Below are 20335 nucleotides of genomic sequence, written 5' to 3'. Positions count from 1 at the left end.
GCGCACCTGGCACCGTGGGGGCGGACACCCGCTCCCGGTGGCCGTCAAGATATTGGTCGCCCTGAACCTATACGCAATGGAGCCCTTCCAGGCGCTGAGTGGGGACCTGTCTGGGATCTTGCAGGGCTTGGTGCATTTGTGCATATGCGCCGTCACGGAGGTCCTATATGTTCAGTCGGCACAATACATCCATTTCAATGTGGACGATGCCCACCAGGATGCCCGGGCAGCGGGGTTCGCCGCCATTGCCGAGATGCCTGGGTCCAGGGGGTGATCGATGGGATGCATGCCGCCCTACGAGCACCTGCAGATGACAGGCTGCTCTTCACAAACCGAAAGGGGCTCCATTCGATGAACGTGCAGTTGGTGTGTGACTTTCAGATGTGCATTATGTACGTCTGCCCATGATACCGGGGCAGCGGGCACGACGCCTTCATCCTCGACGGTTTCCAGCCTCTTCGAGGCACTCCACTGGCTTGGGGGTTGACTTTTGGGTGACAGGGGTTATCCGCTGCGGTCATGGCTGATGACACCTACCTGAAGGCCACAGACTGATGCGGAAACCCGCTACAACGATGCCCATGCAGCGACCAGGGGCCTGATTGAGCGGTGCTTCAGCCTCCTGAAGATGCGGTTCAGGTACCTGGACCGCTCTTGAGGGGCCGTGACCATTGAGTCTCTGGCTGCGATGGGAGCAGGCCTCCAGGACTTTCAGCGCCAGATGGCAGGGGAGCCTCAGGGGTTATCTCCGCTCGCACACCCATCCCAAGGAGTAGCCCAGGGGCCATCAGGCATCCCAAGGGAGGAGGAGGTGATGGGGCCCGTCCCGGTGACTCGTGCAGGGGTGGTGCCCTCAGACCCCCCACTTCCGTCCCTGGTGCATCTGATGCGCAACGGGCAGAACATGGTAGCCCCATGCCACCTGGAACATCTGAGTGGCAGCCAGGCCCACCTAGGCTTGATCGCCCCAGAAGACGGCCACCAAAGGGGACCCAGGTCACAGGGCGGGAACCGCAGCAGGCCGCCTCCGCTCCTGATGTACCGCCTGGGGATCCACCTGGATGCAGCATTTGGGCCTGTAAGGCCAGAAAAGTAGACACCAGTTAAGTTTGCACCGATACTGCACATAGTATAGTGTTAGGGGTTGGAGCACACACCTGTCCATATATATTCATCATTTTACACAATAAAATGAAAAATGAAATGAAATCGCTTGTCACAAGTAGGCTTCAAATGAAGTTATTGTGAAAAGCCCCTAGTCGCCACATTCCGGCACCTGTTCGGGGAGGCTGGTACGGGAATTGAACCGTGCTGCTGGCCTGCTTTAAAACATAGCTCTTTAGTCCTGTGCTAAACCAGCCCCTGAATAAACATCTGTTCATAACATTTCAACTCGGTGCTCTGTCAGAAAGGTGTGTGGGATGGCTTGGGCTGGCTGCAGAGGGCTGGGGGGTGAGGGTGGGGATGAGATGGTGAGATGGGCGGACATTAGGGGTGGGCTTGGGCCAGGGACCCTAGTTCAGCCAGCGCTCACCACTCCTGTGCCCCACCCTCATCCCTCTCCACCCCATATCCCCCACCGCCACCCGTCCTGACCACCCCCACCCGTCCTGACCACCCCCACCTCCACCACTCCAAGGGTGCGGTGGGACCGTGTGATGGAATGGCCAGCTCGCATGCAGGGATCACCCAGGCGGATGGTATAAAGTATTAGCGTGAGCAAGAGTCACTGTCAAATGGTGTGGAGCACCAGAGCTCATGGCAAAATGGGTTGTCATCATCCTCCAACCCATGGACCAGACCGCTGTTAATGCCAAACCAGGGCCTGCACCCCATAGTGAAGCAGGTAGGCATCAAGGAGGGAGTATCAAGAGGGGGTTGTCGCCCTTATGCGTGTGTGCTGTGGGGGAATCTCTGATATTGGGGGGGGGGGGCTCTTGTCACCCTCATGCATGCATGTATGGGGGAGGGGGTTGACCCAGCAATTCCCATGGCTGGGAGGGGGGTGGGGAAGGAAGATGCCCCGACAGAGAGCAAGTTTTGCGTTGGGGGTTAGGGGGGGTACCCAATTTATTTCCCCAATTAAGGTGCCATTTAGCATGGCCAATTCATCTACCCTGCACATCTTTTTGGGTTGTGGGGCGAGTCCCACACTGCCGTATGTAATTTGAGGTGAAGAGGTTAGATACATTTAAGGGAATGCTACATGAGAAATAATGAAGGGAAGAGATGGCTATGTTGAAAGTGAGATGATAAAGATGAAAACACCTCAAGAGGAGCATAAACTATGGTATGGGCTGGTTGAGCCGAATGGCCTGTTTCTGAGCTGAGGTATGTTTCCATTTTTAACCATAGTGGATATCGCGGTGTACAAGTAACCCGCTCTGGAGATACGAGTGCATCATTCTTTAAGTGTAGCTCCATTAAAGGGGCTGGTTTAGCACACTCGGCTAAATCGCTGGCTTTTAAAGCAGACCAAGGCAGGCCAGCAGCACAGTTCGATTCCCGTACCAGCCTCCCCGAACAGGTGCCGGAATGTGGTGACTAGGGGCTTTTCACAGTAACTTCATTTGAAGCCTACTTGTGACAATAAGCGATTTTCATTTCATTTCATTTCATACTTTACCCCAAAATACTTAAAGGAAAGTCTCATTCAATAAGCGCATGGTTGCGGTTCTTCTCGATTCCAATCCTATTTCCACTCAACTTCTCTTAACACACCCAACTTCAAATTGCATATAAACTTAGACTTGTGTTTTGAACCCACTGTCCCCCTGCCCCAGCCAGATCCCAACTCCACCTTATTATCAATGCCAACATTCCAGCAAGAGAGAGCCTATTAACTGGAACTTGCCTTAAAGGTAGAATTTTCTCTAATCATTTGATAGGGAGTCACCAACTTAACAGCTATAAGATTAATAAGCAAACAATAAAATTAGATGATTTTATTTGACTGTGAAAATAATCACTATAAAAAGTGAGACACAGAATCAGCAATTTGCTAATGCTGCAAAAGCCACATACTGAATTTCTATGACAATACATCTCTTCCCATTATTGAACATTCTGTAGATGTAATTTAATAGTAAAATGTACCATCATTACTATTACAGAAAGTAAAAGTTAGAAAGATAGTTTTTATAAGAGCAGTAACAAAAATTAAAAGTTGCAGCATCTTTAGAGCATGGCTTTAGAATCCTACCAATAGGCTAAGAAGTTCAAGATAAATTTAAAATTTGGCCATGCCTGGCTTCAAAGGATCCTAATTTTGTTTCTAATGGGAGTTGTTCGTCCTCATTTCTTTACTGCTTGAAATCACTGTAGTAAAGTTTAATCTGTGTTACATGCCAGAGTATTGGTCCAGAATATGGGGTGATTTGGAACAGACATAATTAAATTGGACTGCAAGCTGCAATACAAACTCAGCTTTTGTGGGAGAAGGTGAGTATAGTAACTATAACAGACCAACTCTAATCTATGGAAATTATGCTTTAAAGGCTCAGTTTCAAAATATAAATATCCTAGTACCAATTGAAACCCTTCATATAGAACACAGACCTATAAATATGTGTGTGTGAGATAATGCAGTGAGTCATTTTTAATTGCAAGTGTAAGTTCCATAACTCAAAAGTGCTGTAACTGAGAGTTATGAAGGTCTTACCCACAATTAAAGAAATAATTAAGTTGAACCGTCACTCAAATGATATTCTAATTATTGTATGGGTTTTGAGTTTTAAAAAAAATCAAATCAATTGTCACATTGAATATCACGAGTAGATAAAACAATTAATTTTAATGTGAAATATTAGCCCTACAAAATTCAACTGTACCCAGTGACCAAAACCCATTCTACTGAAAAAATAAATCGGTTTCTATAATGCAAGTAATGATTTAAATACTAAAACTGTAATAGTTTACTAAAATTTTCTTTCAAAGAAAATATTTAAATTATAATTTAAGACCTGTTTGGCTATAACTGTTGCTGAACAATGTACAAATGGACCGAGTTACATTTTGTTGTGCAGTTTAACTGTTGTAAAAAGATGACGTCAGAAGGATCTTCCTATTCTGCTTCATGTTGCATTTTAAAGCCCATTTGCAGTCAATTCTCGGACTCCTTTCTCATCTATAATCAGCGGAGGTCGTAAATCTCGTCCTGCAACATATTTATCCAGACCCTGAAACACAAATTTCAGTTTTAATTCCAGTAAGATTAGTAAGAGATAGCACCATTCACATGGAATTAGAACACATTTTCAGGATGGTTGTGGATTATAACTGTTCTGTCAATACTTTAAAAAAATATATATTTTATTCCAAACAGTCACATCAACAAAATTACGCAGTCCATCAAAGCATAATCCAAAGTTTGTAGTTTTCTCCCCTTTTATTCTCTCCCCCTCGCTCCGACAAACAACTCCTCAAATAACATTATGAACGGCCTCACCGCATCTCGAGACCCTCCTCAACTTCTTCCCCGGCCAGAGAACGTTGCGCAAGTCCCCCAGCCAGGCTACCACCGCTGGCAGTGTATCCAATCTAACAGGATCCTTCGCCAGGCAATCAGAGAGGTGAAGGCCACAACATCGGCTCCCTTCTGCTCCAGCATCTCCGGAACCACTGAGACCACAAAGATTGCCACCATAGGTTCTGGCCTAACCTCTACCCCCATTACCTTAGATAATATCCCAAACACTGCCTCCCAAAAACTCTCCAGCTTCTCGCAGCCCCAGAACACGAGGATGGGGCTCCTTCCACTTGCGCTTTATTCTCACTACTTGTATCCCACCCAGCTACCCCAACCACCCGTATATATCCCCCAAATGGTCAGGGAGCAGCAGTTGCTCCAACAATGTGTACTCCAGTAGCTTGGGGAATGTCCACCACTCCTTTCGCGCAATGTCCCGCATCTGCATAGACCTAAACTCATTGCCCCTCGGCAGATTAAACCTCTCCGCTGTCATAATATCCACTCATGTATATAATGAGATGCAGACAGGCAGTGATTGACACACAGGATACCCAATGAACACACACGACACAGAACAACCAATCACCAGACAGGACACCACCACTACAAAACACACATGGCATTAAGACTCTCCCTCTTCTCACAGGATACAGCTACAGAGATAGTTAGAGTGCACAAGGCCGTGAGCACCGTCTCCATGTGACAGAGAGCTAGTCTGGTCAAGCCAGTCAGAGGTTATCAGTTTAGATTAATAGAGTGTCAACCCACAGCAGATTATGTACAGCAATCAGCAGGTTCAATAAAACAGTGTTGGACCATCTCCGGTGTCAGAAGCCTGTTTCTAGTCTCACTGCATCCAGTTGCAGTCAATGTTAAACCAACTCAGATAACACATCATGGTACCAGGGAACTATTAACTCTTTTTTTAAATTAAATAATTTTTATTAAGGTTTTCATAAAATATCAATAACAAAATGAAAAAGGAACCCAACAGGGTTAAGTACAAAACACAGTCTAGAAAAGCAACCCTCCATACCCCCCTCCCCCCGTACATGAATAATAAATTAACATTAACACCCCGACTTAACACAACAGGTATATACACCCCCTCAGACCCTCCAGTGTAAGTAACAAAAACAGGAATAAAGTAAAACCCCTCCCGCCGAGTTGCTGCTGCCATTGACCAATGTCTACCGTTCTGCCAGGAAGTCTAAGTACGGTTGGCACTGCCTAAAGAACCCTTGTACCGACCCTCTCAAGGCAAATTTCACCCTCTCCAACTTAATAAACCCCGCCATATCGCTGATCCAGGATTCCACGCTTGGGGGCCTCGCATCCTTCCACTGAAGAAGAATCCTTTGCCGGGCTACCAGGGACGCAAAGGCCAGAATACCGGCCTCTTTCGCCTCCTGCACTCCCGGCTCCTCTGCCACCCCAAATATTGCCAGCCCCCAGCCCGGTTTGACCCTGGATCCTGCCACCCTCAACACCGTCCTCGCTACACCCTTCCAAAATTCCTCCAGCGCTGGGCATGCCCAGAACATATGGGTGTGATTTGCTGGGCTCCCTGAGCACCTAACACACCTGTCCTCACCCCCAAAGAACCGGCTCATCCTTGTCCCGGACATGTGTGCCCTGTGCAGTACCTTAAACTGTATGAGGCTGAGCCTCGCACACGAAGAGGAAGAGTTCACCCTCCCTAGGGCATCTGCCCACATCCCTTCCTCAATCTCCTCTCCCATCTCCTCCTCCCACCTACCTTTCACCTCCACCACCCAGGCCTCCTCCTCCTCCTGCATCACCTGGTAAGTTTCCGAGATCTTCCCCATTCCCCCCCACCCCCCCCAAGAGCACCCTGTCCTGTACTGTGTGTGGCAGTAGCCGCGGGAATTCCACCACCTGCCGCCTGGCAAACGCCCTTACCTGTAAGTACCTGAAGGTGTTCCCCGGGGGGAGCCCGTACTTCTCCTCCAGCTCACCCAGGCTCGCGAACTTCCCGTCCACAAACAGGTCCCCCAACCTTCGTATCCGTGCCCTGTGCCACCCCAAAAACCCTCCATCTGTTCTCCCTAGGACGAACCGGTGGTTCCCCCGTATTGGAGTCCACACCGAGGCCCCAACTTCCCCCGTGCCGCCTCCACTGCCCCCAGATTTTGAGGGCAGCCGCCACCACCGGGCTGGTGGTAAACCTCCTTGGAGGGAACAGCAGCGGAGCCGTTGCCAGTGCCCCCAGACTCGTACCCACACAAGATGCCATCTCCAGCCTCTTCCATGCAGCCCCCTCCCCCTCCATCACCCACTTGTGCATCATCGTCGCATTGGTGGCCCAGTAGTACCCACAGAGGTTGGGCAGCGCCAGCCCCACCCATCTCTACTCCGCTCCAGGAACACCCTTCTCACCATCGGAGTCCCTCGCACTCACACAAACCCCATTACACTCCTATTTACCCGCCTAAAAACGGCCTTCGGGATAAACACGGGGAGGCACTGGAACAGGAACAAAAACCTTGGGAGCACCGGCATTTTGACTGGCTGCATCCTACCCGCCAAGGGCAGCGGCAACGCGACCCATCTCTTGAACTCCTCCTCCATTTGCTCCACCAGCCTTGTGAAATTAAGTCTATGCAGGGCCCCCTACCACCCTTTCCCCAATCTTACCTGGTCTGCCACCTTCAGGTGTGTCTCCTGGAGCATAACCACATCCGCCTTTAGCCCCTTCAGGTGCGCGAACGCGCGGGCCCGCTTGACCGGTCCATTCAGTCCCCTTACATTCCAGGTTATCAGCCGGATCAGGGGGCTATCCGCCCCCCTCCCCCGCCGATGAGCCATAACCCCTCCTCGGCCAGCCACGCGCCCGCACCCCACGCCCGGCCCATTCCCCACGGCGCCAGACCCCTGTCACGACCACCGCCCACTCGCTCCAGCTCCCCCTCGACCATAGCAGCAGCAACTCGATCCCCTCCCCCTCCCCCCCAGGACCATCCTAGCTGTTTTACTCCCCCCATTGCACTTCCGCAAGTCAGCTGACCCCGGCCACTCCCGCCTCTCCTCCGACTCCTCCCATTGTGTGACACACCCTCCTCTTCCGTTCCCCATCCACAGGCTCTCCCCCTCCCCCTTCCATCTTAAACGCGGGAAATAACCCTCGCTTCCCCGCCCCGGCCCAGCCCCCTCCAGTCTTCAGCACGGGAAAAAGCCCGCGCTTTCCACCTACCCGGCCCCGCCACCTCTGACGCAGCTCCTTTTACAGGCCCAGTCCCCTCACCCCCGACTCCAGCCTCCCCCTCCCCCACGGGGCCCCATCTCACCGCCGGCCATCCATCCCTGTTCCATTTGCTTACCCCCCTCCAAGAGCAGCCCCGACCAACCCAACCAAAACAGTGCCCAACCCGCCCTAACCGACCAGAAAGCGAAAAACACAAAGAAAAAGAAACCAAGAGCAAAGGACCCCCCATCAAAAAGTAACATATCAACCGCAGTCCCCAAACGCCCATCCCGACCCTCAATCTGTGTCCAACTTCTCGGCCTGAACAAAGGCCCACGCCTCCTCCGGAGACTCAAAATAATGGTGCCGGTCCTTGTAAGTGACCCACAGTCGCGCCGGCTGCAGCATGCCAATCTTCACCCCCTTCCTGTGCAGCACCGCCTTCGCTCGATTGTACCCGGCCCTCCTCTTCGCCACCTCCGCACTCCAGTCCTGGTATATTCGAACCTCTGCGTTCTCCCACCTGCTGCTCCTCTCCTTCTTGGCCCACCTGAGCACACACTCCTGATCAGCGAACCGATGAAACCGCACCAGCACCGCCCGCGGAGGCTCGTTAGCCTTGAGCCTCCTCGCCAGCACTCTATGGGCCCCTTCCAGCTCCAGGGCCCCCTGGAAGGACCCCGCTCCCATCAGCGAGTTCAACATGGTGACCACATAGGCCCCCACGTCCGGCCCCTCCAGCCCCTCCGGGAGGCCCAGAATCCGCAGATTCTTCTGCCTCGACAGATTCTCCAACTCCTCGAATCGCTCCTGCCATTTCTTGTGGAGCGCCTCGTACGCCTCCACCTTTACCACCAGGCCTAAGATCTCGTCCTCGTTGTCGGAGATATTTTGGCGGGCCTCGCAGATCGCCACCCCCTGGGCCGTCTGTGTCTCCAGCAGCTTATCAATAGAAGCCTTCATCGGCTCAAGCAGGTCCGCTTTAATCTCTCTGAAGCAGCGCTGGATACCCTCCTGTTGCTCCTGCGCCCACTGCAACCACGCTGCCTGGTCTCCACCCGCCGCCATTTTGTTCTTCTTCCCTCGCACCTTCTTCGGGTCCACCACCACCTTTTTAGTCGCCCCGCTCCTAGTAGAAGCCATATGCTATCGGGGAATTGTTGTAATCTCCTTCCCACACCGGGAAACGTCGAAAAAGTACCGTTGGGGGCCCTGAAAAGAGCCCAAAAGTCCGTTTTTGCAGGAGCCGCCGAATGTGCGACTTAACTCCGCATAGCCACAACCGGAAGTTGCGAAGAATCTAACAAACCCTACCTCGAGTGAATCCAACGACCAGCAAGCAACCATCCAGCGGCATGAAAAAATCCAGCCCCCTCCACAACTCCGGATTTCTGGCAACCTCGGTGCCAACTGGAAGGTCCTCAAACAGAAGTTCCTCCTGTATATCGAGGCCTCCGATCTCGAGGCAGCATTGGATGCCAGGATGATCGCGCTGTTCCTGTTGACTGTGGGGGATCACGCCATCAACATCTTTGATTCGCTCACGTTTGCCGATGGCGAAGACAAGACGAAGTTCAAGACAGTTCTGCTGAAATTCGACAGCCACTGCGAAGTTGAGGTGAATGAGAGCTTTGAACGGTACATCTTCTAACAGAGGCTTCAGGGTAAGGATGAACCTTTTCAGTTCTTCTTGACCCATCTCCGCATCCTAGTGCAGTCATGTAATTATGACTCGACGGCTGATTCCATGATCCGGGATCAGATCGTTTTCGGGGTCCAGTCAGACTCCCTGCGGGAGCAGCTACTCAAAATCAAACAGTTGACCCTCTCCATCGCCATCGAAACGTGCGTTGTCCATGAGCATGCCAGAAATCGTTACTTCCGCATAAGGGCGGCAGAAACTGCAAAACTGACCTCCCATGAGGCAGAAAGGGTGCAGGCCATCGCAAAAATACAAGGCCTGAGCATCGAGGAGAGTGGCCGTTTCGCGCGTTTTTCCCGGGTCCCTACGCATGCGCGCCACGACCGTGAGGACGATGAGGCCGAAGACCCTACTGCGCATGTGCGAACGTCGGCCGACCACACTGCGCATGCGCGACTGCGCACAGAATGCGCTGACGTCAGCGTCATGACATGTCCAAATTGTGGCTCCGCCCATTTAAAGCGGCAATGTCCAGCCAACGGCAGGCGATGTCTACAGTATGGAAAGCCTGAGCATTATGCCGCCCTCTGCAGGTCCGCTCCACTGAGCAACAGCCAACGAACCCAGCTGCAGCGCAGATGTGTCCACTGCGTACAACAAGGCATGCAGGATTCTGAGCCCGAAAGCCCGACAGACCCCGATGCTGACTGCCTCGAGTCTCCATATTGGGTGGGCATCATCACCACACACGAGCTGGTCTCCACCGCGCCTGCAAACCGCCTTTCAATCCTGAGTGTGGATCCTGACGACGAGTGGTGTGCTGTCATCACGGTCAACCAGTGTCGCATCCAAATCAAATTGGACACTGGCGCGTCTGCGAATCTCATATCACAGTCAGACCTCGACAGCATCCAAAACCAACCTAGCATTCTTTCACCTGCCTGCCAGCTCCTTGACTACAATGGCAATGCCATAGCTGCCAGTGGGTCCTGTCAGCTAGGTGTATCTCACAAGGCAATCAAGGCGCCGTTAAGATTCAAGATCGTCCGGCCTGACAAGGCATCCCTGGCTCAGTGCTCGTGCATGCAAACACCTAAATCTGGTCCAGCGAGTCCATGCCATGTCATCTACACCTGCGACTGCCTCGCTCAATGCGAACCTACAGGCTGAGATAGATGGCATTCTCACGCAATACCACAATGTGTTTGATGGGATGGGCATGCTCCCATATCGCTTCAAGATACTACTCAAGCCGAATGCCACCCCAGTCATTTATGCACCACGCCGGGTGCCGGCTCCTCTCAAGGATCGTCTGAAAACGCAGCTATGAGAGCTTCAAGACCAGGGCATCATTTCAAAGGTCACGGAACCAACAGACTGGGTCAGCTCTATGGTCTGCGTCAAGAACCTTCTTCACCCGGCTCCTGGGCAGCACGGTAGCATTGTGGATAGCACAATTGTTTCACATCTCCAGGGTCCCAGGTTCGATTCCGGCTTGGTTCACTGTCTGTGCGGAGTCTGCATATCCGCCCCGTGTGTGCGTGGGTTTCCTCCGGGTGCTCCGGTTTCCTCCCACAGTCCAACGATGTGCAGATTAGGTGGATTGGCATTGCTAAATTGCCCTTAGTGTCCAAAATTGCCCCTAGTGTTGGGTGGGGTTACTGGGTTATGGGGATAGGGTGGAGGTGTTGACCTTGGGTAGGGTGCTCTTTCCAGGAGCTGGCGCAGACTCGATGGGCCGAATGGCCTCCTTCTGCACTGTAAATTCTATGATAATTCAAAGGGTTGTGAATCTATGGAATTCCTTGCCCAGTGGAGCAGTAGAGGCTCCTTCATTAAATGTTTTTAAGATAAAGATAGATAGTTTTTTGAAGAATAAAGGGATTAAGGGTTATGGTGTTCGGGCCGGAAAGTGGAGCTGAGTCCACAAAAGATCAGCCATGATCTCATTGAATGGTGGAGCAGGCTCGAGGGGCCAGATGGCCTACTCCTGCTTCTAGTTCTTATGAAACACTCTGGTGAACTCCGCATTTGCATCGATCCCAAAGACCTGAATCGCACCATCATGCGAGAGCACTATCCGATCCCGAAGCGAGAAGAATTAACCTGTGAGATGGCTCATGCCAAATTCTTCACCAAGCTGGACGTCTCATGTGGTTTCTGGCAGATACAGCTGGACGAGTCCAGTACGAAGCTGTGCACGTTTAACACTCCGTTTGGCAGGTATTGCTCCAACCGCATGCCTTTCGGTATCATTTCAGCTTCCGAAGTCTTTCATCGAATAATGGAGCAAATGATGGAGGGCATCGAGGGGGTGCGAGTCTGTGTGGACGATGTGATCATCTGGTCCACGACGCCCGAGGATTACATCGCTCGCCTCAGACAGGTTTTCCAGAGGATCCACAAAAATGGCCCCCAGCTCAACAGGGCCAAATGCTCATTTGGTCGGTCCGCTACCAAGTTTCTGGGTGACCACATTTCACAGCAGGGCGTGCAACCTGATGCTGACAAGGTACTGGCAATCAATGCCATGAACACCTCAGAGGACAAAAAGACGGTCCTACGTTTCCTTGGGATGGTAAATGTTCTCGGAAAATTCATTCCTAACATGGCACCCCACACCACAGCCCTCTGGCATCTCGTAAAAAGGTCCAGAGTGTTCCAGTGGCTTCTTGCACATCAAACGAAGTGGCTTGAGCTGAAGGCAAAGCTCACCACAGTACTGGCGTTCTTTGACCCGACCAAGGATACCAAGATATCCACAGACGCAAGCCAGGTCGGCATTGGTGCGGTGCTCCTCCAGAAAGACGACTCCTCATCCTGGGCTCCAGTGGCATATGCATCCAGGGCCATGACTCCGACCGAACGGTATGCCCAGATCGAAAAAGAGTGCTTGGGTCTCCTGACAGGAATAGTCAAGTTTCATGACTACGTATACGGTCTGCCAAAGTTCACGGTGGAAACAGACCACAGGCCTTTAGTCCACATAATCCAGAAGGATTTAAATGATATAACACCTCGGCTGCAGCGAATTCTACTTTGTCTCCGTCGATATGACTTCGAACTCGTCTACACATCGGGTAAGGAGCTGATCACCGCGGATGCCCTATCCCGATCCATCACCACGCCGTGTGAACAGGGCGACTTCATTCGCCACATTGAGGCACAGGTACAGTTGTGTCCCAGCAACCTCCCAGCCACTGATGAACGAGTTGTCCAAATACGCGAAGAAACTGCCAAAGATCCTCTACTGCAGCGTGTGATGCAACACCTCGCCCATGGCTGGCAAAAAGGGCAGTGCCCCCAGTTCTTCAACGTTAAGGACGAGTGAACGGTTATTGAGGGAATCCTTCTTAAACTGGATAGAATCATCATTCCCCAAAGCATGCAAACCATGGTGCTCAGACAGATCCATGGGGGTCACCTTGAGGTTGAGAAATGTCGACGCAGAGCTCGGCAGGCAGTTTACTGGCCTGGCATCAGCCAGGACATTGCCAACACGGTCCTCGACTGCACAACATGCCAGAAATTCCAACCATCCCAGTCCAAGGAAACACTGCAACAGCACAAGACCGTGACCTCTCTGTGGTCCAAAGTGGGGATAGACCTCTTTCACGCAAATGGGCGTGATTACGTGCTTTTCGTCAACTACTTCTCCAGCTACCCGGAAGTGGTGAAACTGTCGGACCTCACGTCCAAGTCAGTCATCAAAGCCTGCAAAGAGATGTTTGTCAAGCATGGGATACCACTCACAGTAATGAGTGACAACGGTCCATTTTTCTACAGCCAAGAGTGGTCCGACTTTGCACGAGCCTACCACTTCAGGCATATCACATCCAGTCCCCATTACCCGCAATCAAATGGGAAGGCTGAGAAGGGGGTCCATATTGTCAAGCGGCTGCTTTGCAAGGCTGCAAACTCAGCCTCTGATTTTAACCTGGTGCTGTTGGCATACAGGGCAACCCCTCTGTTGACTGGTTTGTCTCCGGCGCAGCTGCTCATGAACCGCAACCTGCGGACGACTGTTCCAGCCATTGACCACCTCACGGTGCTGCAGAAAGTGCAACGATCCAGGGACCAGCAGAAGATCACGTATGATGCTCATGCCACTGATCTGCCTGCGCTGGCTCCAGAAAATGTTGTTCGCGTCCAGTTACCTGAGGGAGGCTGGTCAGCCTCAGCTGTTGTCGTCAGACAGGCCGCCCCCAGGTCTTTCATTGTTCAAATGGCTGATGGCTCCATTCTACGGTGCAACAGGGGGGCACTGCGCAAAGTTGCCTGCCCACCACCTGACCGCACTCCTCCGCATGTCATCATGCCACCTCAGGACATCTCGCACCACGAGGCCACCGATCTGGCAGCAATCCTGCCTGTCCACGAGGCCACCGATCTGGCAGCAATCCCGCCTGTCCAGGTGCCGACGTCCCCCCCTCCACCTCTGAGGTGATCGACAAGAATTCATCGGCCACCACAAAGATTGAATCTATAGACCTGAATCCTGTAAATTTTGTTCAGTTTGCTCTGTATCTGCACGATAGACACCTTCCCATGTACATATGTTCATTCACTCACCACTTGTGCATAGTCATACATGTATATACAGCCACATTCCAAAATTTATTTCAAAAAGGGGAAATGTCATAATATCCAGTCATGTATATAATGAGATGCAGACAAGCAGTGATTGACACACAGGATAACCAACGAACACACACGACACAGAACAACCAATCACCAGACAGGACACCACCACTATAAAACACACATGGCATTAAGACTCTCCCTCTTCTCACAGGATACAGCTACAGACATAGTTAGAGTGCACAAGGCCGCGAGCACCGTCTCCATGTGACAGAGAGCTAGTCTGGTCAAGCCAGTCAGAGGTTATCAGTTTAGATTAATAGAGTGTCAACCCACAGCAGATTTTGAACAGCAACTAGCAGGTTCAATAAAACAGTGTTGGACCATCTCCTGTGTCGGAAGCCTGTTTCTAGTCTCACTGCATTCAGTTGCATTCAATGTTAAACCAACTCAGATAACACATCATCCGCAGCTCGTCCAGTCCCCCAAACTTCCCCTCCAAGAATATATCCTTAACCTGCTCCAGCCCCGCCCCTGTCCACTTTCCAGATCTGTGGTTCCCACACTGTGGCGTCACACAGACATTCTTTCCAGCTTGAAATGCCTACTCAGCTGGTGCTATATCCTGATCGTCGACTGCACCACCGCACTCCCCGTATACTTCCCTGGAGCTAATGGCAATGGGGCCATCACCAAGGCCCACAGACTAGACCCCCTATAGGACTCTCTCCTCCAACCTGATCCACTCACCCCCACAACCTCCTCCAGTCGCACTCCTCCCTGGCCCCCACAAACCCCATTCTGTTGCCCAACAAAATGGCCACCCCCCTCGACTTTGAATCAAAAACTGTGAAATACTTGTTCCACCCATTCCTTCCTCTGCCGAATCTGATCCTTCACCTGGAGATATGTCTCCAGCAAGAAAATCACCTCCGCTCTCAAACCCCTCAGGTGTGCAAAAACCTGGGATTTTGACCTGCCCATTTAACCCCCATACGAGTCACGTTATGACTCTTACTAGAGGCTTGCGCCTCCATCCTCCTCTATCGTCCGCCCCATCCGTTCTGCCTCACCTAATCCCACTCTGAACCGGGCCCATCCAAGATGGCCCCACCTCTGCCCATGGCGACACTCAATCCCCTAACCGACCATGTTGCATTCCCCCCGTTTCCCCAACACGCACACCTGACCATCCCCTGCGACCTCCTCCCCCACCTCACTTCTGTTCACTACCATTGCTTGTTAGCGTTGCAACTCCTGCCCAAAGAATCCCTTGCACCCCCCCCCCCCCCCCACCAGTCCCTCCTTAGCCTGCGTAACCTGCCTCTAACTCACCTCACAAGGGCCCCATCAAATTAATTCACAAACAACCTCCTCTTAAAAAACATACGGTCGGGGGGAGTGATCGCTCCCTCTTACAAACTTACAGCTTCCAAAAAAAAAACCTTCGGCAACACAAAACAGCAGTAACATTCAACTTGTGAGAACTTAACTCCTCCATCCCACACTGCCCCTCAGTTCTCCACCAACTTATGATCCCTTTTAAAGCAATTCACCTCCCCTAGCGTCTCAAAATTATACTCCCAGCCGTCATAAGTAAGAGTCTGGCCGGATACAGCACCCCAAAGCGAACATCACCATGGCCTTGTTGAATCCCGCACGCCTCTTTGCCAGCTCTGGACCAATGACCTGGTAAATCTGGACTTGATTACCCTCCCAATCAGAGACTCGCTTCGCCCCAGCCCACCTCAGGATCTTATGGTCCACGAACTTGTCATGGCGCAGAATCACCGCCTGTGGCAGCTTCCCGCTCACAGCCTCTGCCTCAAGGACCTGTGGGCCCGATCCACTTTGGGGCCTTGTCCGACACCTTCTCCTTCACCAACCAACCAGCATCCTCGAAACATACTTTGTGGCGCTCATTCCCTCCACACCCTCCAGCAGACCCACAATCCGCAAATTCTGTCGTCTGGACCCATTCTCCCGCTCCTCCACCTTCAACCGCAGACACTTGCACATATCCTCCAGAATCAACATCTCCGCCTCCAACGATACAATACGGTCACTCTGGTCGGACACCACTTTTCCACATCGCGGATTGTCGCCCCTTGCGCCTCGAGACACTTTTCCAGCCAATCCAACGACCCTCGAAGAGGTGTCATTGCTCCCTCAATTGTCCTCGACCGGTCACTGTGCATCTCCTTCTGCTGTCGAAATTCCTCCTTGATGAAGCTCATCAATTGCTCCATCTGAGGCTTTCCTACCAACAAAGGCCCTTCCCCCTCCGCCATTCTCATAATTGGTGCTGCGCCACATGTTTCCCCCAACTCCTTAGCCAGGTCCTTCACTATCTTCTGCCGAGTCTGATAGCCAGTAGACATGTCAATTGCCGGAGCTGCCCTGTATGCGACCACTCACAACATGGCCACCACTGGAAGTTGTGTCCTGTCACTAGTGGTTTCAAGTGATCCTCCCTATCTGCCATTTAGAAAAATCCCACATGTAGTGAGTTTTGGGAGCCTGAATTCAGCTTGCAGAGGGGATGAGCCGACAATATAGCACTGAAAGTTTAGAACAATTGACAGAAACTTGCCAATCCCATGCAGATAGGTCAAAGGGGACTGGGTTGTAAAGTGTAAACAATTGTACTGGAGGGTGTGTTCTTCTGATACTGGTGTTATAGGGACATAATGGGATGATTTCTTCTGTGTATTAGAACTGTTAAGTACAAAGGGCGTACAATTTTGCTGCACTAAAGGAAGTCATTCTTTCATTCTTAGAAAAAAAGCAAAGATGAACTTTATTCCACACATGATCCATCGTATGTGGTCTTGGAATGTTCTTATAGATACAGGGGAACCAAAATGCCTCATTCTTTGGCAAGCACAAAAATTGAATGAAAAAAACCACAATTTTTATTTATATTCGCTTGGTAGCACAGATCTTGAGTACTGCTGAAAAAAAGGCATGCTGTTGGAGCTTTTCATTTTGCATTTTCAGGACAGTATAAATTCTTGCTCTCTTTGAAACTTGGTATCTGTGCTGATGAGTTCACAACAAAAAAGCTTTGACAGCACATCTCTGTTTTCAGCAATGTTCTGTATTCAGCAATCAGCGCTTTCACCGTTACATTTTCAGATCTATCCTATTAATTGTTGAACAATGAAGGAGAATCTGGAGTATGTTTACACTGTCAATGCCTTCCAAGAATCCTTGAATGGTTCTTGCTGCTATATAGCACAGGACAATTTTTATGGTCCCCTGAAGTAATCTTAAAAGTACATTCAGCTAATCTATTTTCAAATCTCCTTCAATGAACATCCAAAGGTTTGTCATGATTATAGTAAGAAGTCTTACAACACCAGGTTAAAGTCCAAAAGGTTTGTTTCAAATCACTAGCTTTCGGAGCACTGCTCCTTCCTCAGGTGAATGAAGAGGCAAGTTCCAGAAACATATATATATAGGCAAAGTCAAAGATGCAAGACGATACTTTGAATGCGAGCATTTTGTTATGGGCGAGGTGTTTTCAGAACCCCAAAATGTATCATGGAGTTCAACCAACCTCTCCCTTTAATGGATTTGTTGCTTTTCCTAGCACACGGCTTTTCCCTAGGTGTGGGATTACAATTATGGACACGTGGGTTTTTAAACACAAAACACTGTTTATTCCATGAACTCAACTTCACATCTTAAATAAACATTGGATCTCTTAACACCCCTTATTTCAAAGATAACTCAGAAAATATTGCAACAGTAAATAACTCCTTAAAATGTTCCTTCAAACTTCCAAGAGACTTAACACCTTTAAACAGTATCGCATCAGGTTAAAGGATATATATTTTTTCTGTAGAATGGCAGAGACATATTAGCTTGGTTGACTTCAGCTCCAGCACCTTGCTTTCTTCCTGCAAACTGCAAAACACAGACACACACCCAGCTCTTTTCAAAACTGGCTTCTCCCTTCAGGCAACTCACAGCAAACCAGAACTTCTCAAGCTGCTGTCTCAAACTGGCTTTCTCCTTTTAATCAGCTCACAGCAAAACAGCCAGGCACTTTTAAACTACTCTCAGCAAAACCAGCCAGGCATATTTTAAAACTGAAACTTCAAAACCAAACTGCAAAATGGCTGAACTGAACTGAGCTCCACCCACTCTATGACATCACTGTTTTCTTAAAGGTACATTGCTTAAACATCCATGTCTTAAAGGTACCCTCACATGACAATTTGCAGGTAATTAAGTCTTTACAGATCCTGATAGAGGGGTAATCCCAGGTTAAAGAGGTGTGAATTGTCTCAAGCCAGGACAGTTGGTAGGATTTAGCAAGCCCAGGCCAGATGGTGGGGGGTGAATATAATGCTACATGAATCCAAGGTCCCGGTTGAGGCCGTACTCATGTGTGCGGAACTTGGCTACAAGTTTCTGCTTGGCGATTCTGCGTTGTCGCACGTCCTGAAGGCTGCCTTGGAGAACGCTTACCCGAAGATCAGAGGCTGAATGTTCTTGACTGCTGAAGTGTTCCCCGATTGGAAGGGAACATTCCTGCCTGGCAATTGTCGCGCGATGACCTTTCATCCGTTGTCGCAGCGTCTGCATGGTCTCACCAATGTACCATGCTTCGGGACATCCTTTCCTGCAGCATATGAGGTAATATGAGACAATGTTGGCCGAGTCGCACGAGTATGTACCACATACTTGGTGGGTGGTGTTCTCACGAGTAATGATGGTACCCATGTCGGTGATCTGGCACGTCTTGCAGAGATTGCCATGGCAGGGTTGTGTGGTGTCATGGTCGCTGTTCTGAAGGTTGGGTAGTTAGCTGCAAACAATGGTTTGTTTGAGGTTGCGCTTGTTTGAAGGCAAGTAGTGGGGGCGTGGGGATGACGTTGGCAAGATGCTCATCTTCATCGATGACGTGTTGAAGGCTGCGAAGATGATGTGTCATCACGTCATCGATGAAGATGAACGCTGAGAACCTGGGTTCGATCCCGACCCTGGGTCATTGTCCGTGTGGAGTTTGCACATTCTCCCAGTATCTGCGTGGGTCTTTTTTTGACTGAGGCTTCCAGTTCTGAGCTTTCACCTTCAAACAGCCAGAGCCCAAAGCATAGTCCAAGGAGATAGGGAGAGAAGTGGAACCTATAATAACTGGCCTTGACTGGGGAGCTCAACAGTGCCTTGTCAAGTGCAAGGGGATTAAGTTTCTAATTACAGGGTGAATTTCAGTGAAATAAGATTACCACTAGTTACAGGTGCAATATAGGGGCAACACTACTAGAACAGCTTATATTTCTTCAGCATCTTTCCTATAATAATATCCCACGATGTTTCACAGGAGTATTATAAAACAAAATAGGACACAGAGCCATGGAAGTAGGTATTAGGTTTGATGACCAAAAGCTTGGGCAAAGGAATTTTAGGGAGTGTCCTAAAGGAGGAAAGCATGGTAGAGAAACAGAGGTGCAAAGAGGGAATTCCAGAGCCGAGGATCCTGATACCCACCGAGGATTCAGAGCCCCCCCACTGCGATGATTGATGTGTGCGGCTAATGATGCCCCTCTGTGTCCCACAGGAGAAGTTGGCCCACAACAGACGGAAGAGAGACTAGACATGGCAGCATGGTGGTGTGGTGGTTAGCACTGCTGCCTCATGCCGCTGAGAACCTGGGTTCGATCCCGACCCTGGGTCATTGTCCATGTGGAGTTTGCACATTCTCCCAGTGTCTAAGTGGGTAGATGGATTGGCCATGCTAAATTGCCCCTTAATTTGAAAAAAATATTGGGTACTCTAAATATCTTTTAAAAAAGGGAGAGGGCACATATGTGCGGCAGGGTCTCGGACATCAGAGTCCTCACCCCCTACAAGGAACGAGCCCTGGAAGTCGCTGGGGGGCTGAGGAGAGATCAGTCACCAATGTAGAGGTGGGCATACGGTGCAGAGGTGAGGGTACATCGGCCCCCATCCAGATGATCTGTCACACGTGAGTTGTTACTGCCTTACAGAATGACACATCACTCCCACTGACCACATGTCCATTCTCCTGCAGGTTCTTCATCAGATGGTGCTGGCCCATCTGGGCTGCGGCCGTGAGATTTCGAGGGGGATGTCAGCGACTCTCCAGCAGATCCAAAGCCGATTGGAGGAGTCATAGAGGCTACGGGTGCAGGAGGTGGCCCCAGCAATGCATGCCACTGAGGCCAACACTGCTAGGGTGGCGACCACAGTGGAGAGCCTGGTGCACAACCTCGGTAGCACGAGTGGAGGTGTTCAAGGTGTGGCCCAGTCGGTGACGACCATGGCTGAGCGCCTAGACAGCGTGTCCCAGTCGCTGGGGGACGTGACCCCTGTACCAGGCAGACTTTGATGAGGTGCAGTGGGACATGTCCTAGTCTCAGGTGGACATTGCCAAGGTCCTCCGGAGCACGTCCCAGTCGCT

At 50.7% G+C, this 20335-nt stretch overlaps 1 protein-coding gene across 2 annotated transcripts in view; it reads right to left on the bottom strand.

The window, feature by feature from the left end:
- Positions 1–2930: 2930 nt before the first annotated feature.
- uap1 (UDP-N-acetylglucosamine pyrophosphorylase 1) overlaps positions 2931–20335 on the bottom strand; it is an 80234-nt gene continuing 62829 nt past the window's right edge. For both annotated transcript variants that reach the window (XM_072511514.1, XM_072511515.1), the window contains one exon: positions 2931–4178. In XM_072511514.1, coding sequence (XP_072367615.1) covers positions 4086–4178 — 93 coding nt within the window. In that variant the 3' untranslated portion in view covers positions 2931–4085. The remainder of the gene's footprint in view (positions 4179–20335) is intronic.

Source organism: Scyliorhinus torazame, chromosome 7, assembly GCF_047496885.1.
Source record: "Scyliorhinus torazame isolate Kashiwa2021f chromosome 7, sScyTor2.1, whole genome shotgun sequence".
Lineage (NCBI taxonomy): Eukaryota > Metazoa > Chordata > Chondrichthyes > Carcharhiniformes > Scyliorhinidae > Scyliorhinus > Scyliorhinus torazame.
Note: the sequence above shows the minus strand (reverse complement) of the source record. Positions and strands in the feature narration are given on the sequence as shown.